The following is a 6,144-nucleotide window of genomic DNA, read 5'->3' on the forward strand; positions in this document are numbered from 1 at the left end:
ATAGAGTTGAAAATTTGTTCTTGTCGTTCCCTAGCTGCCATCGGGATTGGTTCTTCCTTTTCATCTTCAATGACAACACCCCAATCCATCCCTTCTGCATCACTTGCAAAAACCTCCTCTGTACCAGACCTTCCGAAATTACACATTGTTGTGCAGCATTTCACTACCTCGCATGCATGTACTGGGTCCGATCTTCAATAATTGAAGCAAGGAAATTTTTCCTTCAAAATCCCTAAAGCTCATTCAGTAATTTGCCGCGTGGCTTTTAAACGAGCATTATACTTCCTCTCTGCAAAATTCTCTGGTTCGCGGTGTAAAGGTGTCATAAGCCACGACCTCAGCGAGTATGCTGAGTCTTCTAAAATAACGCCATTTTGAAAAATGTTCTCTACTTCCATAGTTCGATATAACGAACTATTCCTTAAAACCCTCGAGTCGTGGACGCTTCCGGGCCACTTAGCACTCAAGTAATAAAATATGGCCGAGGACCGCAAACAAACATGCAATTAATGGAGTGTGCTCCATGGCGGTCGACGAATGCCAGTTCATTTGTCACTGGAGCGTCAATTTTAATTAAAGACCCATCAACTATTCTAATCACATGGGGAATCTGGCCACGTTATAAAAAGAAGTAATTACTGCTCCTATGTCATCCGGCCAAGATACAACCTTTTGGATCAAGAGGCTGTTGATGGTATTTACAACTTGTTTTATACATCTACAAACCGTGGCTTTACTTACGCCATGCATATCTCCTATAGTGTGATATTGGCTACCACTTCCAAGCCAATTGAGGGCTATGCAAAGTATCTGTTTTGCTGACAGGGCCCCTCCTTTTCTGGCAATAGGGTCAGCTAACTGTGGCCCAATTTCTAACAACAATTCCTCTATCTTGGAAGACGACATACGGAATCTTTCATTAGTTTCAAAAATAAAGTTGTTCCTCACCCTATATGTTTTTCTCCTATGAACAATGTTTTCTTCAACAATGTTATGATTTGTATTATTGTCAAATTGTTCTTCTTCACTGCTCCCACTACTAAACAATAAATCATCCAACATATTGAAAAATAACAAGTTTAACAGCAACCAAACTCACAATATCAATAACCTTAAAGATACCACGATTACCTTTTTTACTTAAGTTTTGTTTCTCTTTGAAGATTAGAGGCATTAACAGCTAAGAGGTTTCAAGCTCTGGACATGTTACCATTACCAAGTAAAAACCCCCTCTTATGTTGACTTATACATCATTTAGATGTGTTTTTTAAGGGTAGTGAAAGAGGGCTGCCACTAAATCGGGATGGGTCAGCTGGGGAGGGTTGTGAGTAATTTGTGGTGTGAGATACATGTGTAATATAAATTAATGTTATAGAATATATTATCAATATTATTGTAAAATGTCAATAAAACAGTTTGAATTGAAATTGATTTATTATTAAAGAAACAACAATACTATTAAATAAAAATCTGGTCCATACTGAATGTGTAAATGTTACTCCAAAATAGTTATAATTAAGTATGTCGCTTTACCAATTGTGTGAGTTGAATAGACTTCCTTGTAATTTTCATTTATAGTCATACTGTTTTGTGAATAAATATGTATCCATATCTCTTGTACTCAGGATGTGTTAAACAAAGGATAAAAATATTTCAATGTGTAAGTTCTCACACAGGTAAACTCGTATTTATTTATTTATTTATTCCACTATGATTCAGTAAAAGATATTCTACATTAGCTATTCTTACCATAGATTCCATCTGCATAAACATAATTAAAAACAATTGCAATACTAATAGTAATTATCTATGTCGTTTATGTGTGATAATCTAGTTATGTGTTCATGTAATTTGTAGAGGAAAATTACTATAATATTAGAGGAATAAAAGAACTCCTCTAAAAAATCTACTATATTGTCTTTAAAGTTTTGAATAATTTTAAAAATTAGGTACATGATTACAATGACAAATTGAGCAATGCATGTATTTTATTTTCATTTGGTACATGAAAATTTAAATAGAATAATAATCCAACATTCATGTTATTAGATATTTAACTAAAAAAAAAAAAATATATAGATTAAACTAAAGTTTAAATAGGGTATAAAGAGTTATTTTTTAAACGAAGCTGAGTTCCTTGGAGATGTAGTAGTACTCCTCAACAAAAAGAGGGTTCAAATGAGGAAATTTCTTAGTTAAATGATTTGATTAGGCTCAAATTTATAAAAAGAAAATTCTGTAGACTATTTGGAAATTTGCTTGGTAACAGTGCATTCTATGAGAATTGAATTTTATAACCCTAGATCACCACTTGAAAAAGAAAATATATATGTGTATATATATACTAGGGAAAATATCGATGACAGCCACCTAGTTTATAAATTCACTAACACATTCGAGTGGTGTGCCTCAATAGCATCTAATATCACATACTTTAATTCAAGTTTTAAAACTTGAACAAACCAACACTCAATCACTACATTCCTGTTTTAAAATGAAACTGAGTTTCAGATAAAAATAAAACCAAACCCCACTACACAGGCTCTGTTATTGCATATAATGCCAACATACGTACACACATACAATTAACAGAATGACATAAAATTACAATAATTGGTTACTTAATCTTCCATCCAAATTTATTAATAAATCAGTATTAATTTATGCTTTATATAGCAAAAGACTTCCATAAAAAGCCAAAAACAGTTTTCATCAAATTCCTATGTTTATATTATTATAATATCTAGATGTTATGGGGCTTGCACACCCACTTTCAAGAATCAGACACCCATGTTAATATGTAATCTTAGTTCTAGTAAATATCTGATTTATAAAGGTACGTTTTGAAAATGGTGGCACAACCCCATAACATCTAGACATTATAAAAAATATAATTCAAGATGTTTTTTAATTTTCCATACATTATCTGTTAATACATGAATGGTAATACTATTGATACTAGAACATGAATATAAAGAGAGAAAAGGAACTGATACACATAAAGTATGAACAGGTATAATAAACATATTAATACATTTTAATATTTATTATTAAGCCAATAAGATGAAATATTAATGTTAAAGAATGATTGAAGTAGAACCAATAAAATGAGTTTAAATGTTAATAGTGGATATGAACAAATATCCTTCTTGGGAGCCAATAGTATGAAATGAAATAGCCTTTTGTTTATGTAAAAATTTAAATTATATAAAATACATAATAAATATTCACATTTAAAGAAGAGAGATAAAAAATATATATTAATTGACAAAACATAAACTTCTATTTCACTTTCCTTTCCATTATACATAAATTTATTATCTCTGGGAGATAATTTTAATCATCAGCAGATAAACATGAATTATTAATATTTATTTTTATTTTCATTATTTCAATATTTATTTTCAGTTTCAATTATGAGAAGATAAACATATATACAGACATATAAATTACACTTGATTTAAATTGTACATACCAAAATATAGATAGAAGGGCAAGCCATATCAATGGAACTACAGATTTTTTTATTATATGTACATGAAGTTAATAAATCCTGATATGGTATATAAAAATTACACACTCCTATAACATATGTATACACCTTTCTAATAAAAAAAAAAAAAAAAAACCCTACTGAAGAATGATGTATGCAAGTGATGGTATTAGAAAATAATATGTATGAAGTTAGACATATAACTAAAGAAATAGATACAGAATATTTTTTTGTATTTATTTACCAAATAAGAGGAAACATAAATATAATATAATTATAATAACTAAGGCACCAAATACAATTATTAAAAACCCTTAGGACCCAGTAATATAAGTCAAGGTTCAACAGCATTATGTAATAAAAAGTTACAGTTAATATACATTACTACAATCAACGAAATATAAATTTGTATAAGATAATAATATAGTATTTCAATTTAATAAGAACTGGCACAAAAACAGCATTGTAAAGCGAACAGAAACAGAAAATCTTACTAATATAATAACTTTTGATTTCACTATAATTGTGAGATGATGAAGATTGACTAAGACATAAAATAACGGTTGATTTAGTAAAAAGAGTAAACTAAAATCCCAATAAAAGTTTATGACATAAATGGAACTAAGGACCAACATTTTAATATAAATAAATAAATTAAAACTGCAAAACTCATATACCACATATCATTTAACACAAGTGTACGTATTGCTGAAATAAGAAACCGTAAAACAACCTAACGCTAGAAAAGGCAGCTCATGTCACTTATTTTCCCGGTTTAGAAGCGTAATATCGATACTAAGGGGTAACCTTCCAATGTTTTACTTGTACTTTCGAAAGTACAACTTGTATTTTGTACTTTGTAGTTATGATTTGAAATAGTACAAAGTACATGTAAAAGACTTGTAGTATTAGCTTGTACTTTATTATGAAACAGGCCCTAGATCACTGAACGGTTGCCTTTGATAAATCGTTTTTTACCCCAGCTGCATATCTCTGGAAATCCATTCCCTCTAACATACGACATGTACCAACCCTTTCCTTGTTTAAATCCCTTATAGTTCCCTACCTTTTGCTTCACCAATCTGACCCCTTATTATAATAGTAAAGATATTTTGTAATTAACTTTTTGTTTAGTTTTTAATTAGTAATAATAATAAATTTTCTATCTATATATAAGTTATAATTAAGTGTGGTTACATTGTTTTATGGCCAGCAAATGTTATTATAAAATTAAAATTGCCTTTGTAATTGTTCTAAAGCGACCTAGTCCCAGAATAATAAACTATGTTTCATTTCATAATAGACAACTTTATGTAATGTTTAAATTGTAACAGTTCTTAATCTTAAATTACACATGAAAGATAATTTAATAATTAGGTGAAGTAATTAATTGTTCTAAAAACTTTTCTTTTTCATTGTATGACTATAAAAAAAATAAAGCTACGCAACATCGCCTCACTGTATTATTGACTCATCAATAAGATCTACAACATATATTTTTTTCTTTTTAACTGATAAATTTCATACATTTGTCGTCAATGTTTCAGTATTTCAATGTATATAACTTAAGGGATGTTAGTCTAAAAACTACCACAGTACAAAAAATAAACAATAAAATAAAAAAATAATATTTAAAAACAGATTTTAGAGAAAAAATTCTAACATGAACTGAAATAATATTGATTTATTCTGACACCTAATTCCTCATATATACAGAGTCCATGCATATTACAATATGCTTTATGTATCATAATTTATATATGTATTCCAAACACCGAAACATTAATTTAAAAGGCACGAAGTCAGTTAGTTGAAAAAACACTTTTAAACGAAACAAATTATTAAATCATTTAGCCACAATCAATTTAACTTTCTCTCTTTCTAATTGAAGTTCGTGAATTAAAGCCGGCTGGGAAAATTCATCACGCGGCATTCAACAAAAAGAATCATTTTTCAGCTATTTTGTTCCCAGAAAACGGTTTTAAAAACTTCATCATTAAACTCACATCCGCTTGAGTTAGTTTCTTTCTTTCAGAATAATATTTTATTACTAAAAATAGAGTTCATTGAAATCAACTACTGAAATATAAAACGCTAAATTTTAATGAATGATTAAAAAACATATACTTAAAATTATAAATTAATTGATAAGTGTACACTAAGATATACTTTTAAAAACCTACAAGAAAAGTAATCTAAAAAAAAAAAAAAAAAATCATGAAAAAATGATTCAAACTAAAAACTCCATTAAAATTAAAATTTTCCTTCAGTAAAAAGTGTAATCAATTTCTCCAAGGATCATGAAAAGCGCCGTTTAAAAACAATATAATTAAAATTCGTCACAGAACAGCTTGTTCTTATAGGGTTATAAAAACAAAAGACATTGAACGGGATATAAAGTTTCAGAAGTGTTCTATAATTTCATTATAATTAATTAATTCCATACAAACTACCACATTATATGCAATAAGTTGTATTGTTAATAACTTATCTCTTTATATTATTGTATACAAAAGTTTGTAGTGATCACCGTGTAATATTTTATTTTACTCTCTCAGCGAATTGAAGATTCTCTATATTTAAAAAAGTTTATAGTGATCACAATGTAATATTACTTCACTTTTTTTTTTTTTTTTTTTTTTTTTTTTTTT

At 28.5% G+C, this 6,144-nt stretch overlaps 1 protein-coding gene across 1 annotated transcript; it reads right to left on the reverse strand.

Moving 5' to 3' along the window:
* Window positions 1–597: 597 nt before the first annotated feature.
* On the reverse strand, window positions 598–1,062 carry LOC106677785 (uncharacterized). Its single transcript, XM_014415902.1, has one exon. It carries the CDS (start codon window positions 1,060–1,062, stop codon window positions 598–600), a length of 465 nt encoding a protein of 154 aa, XP_014271388.1.
* Between the last annotated feature and the right edge of the window lie 5,082 nt (window positions 1,063–6,144).

Source organism: Halyomorpha halys, unplaced genomic scaffold (assembly GCF_000696795.3).
Source record: "Halyomorpha halys isolate HHAL.00 unplaced genomic scaffold, Hhal_1.1 Scaffold108.1, whole genome shotgun sequence".
Lineage (NCBI taxonomy): Eukaryota > Metazoa > Arthropoda > Insecta > Hemiptera > Pentatomidae > Halyomorpha > Halyomorpha halys.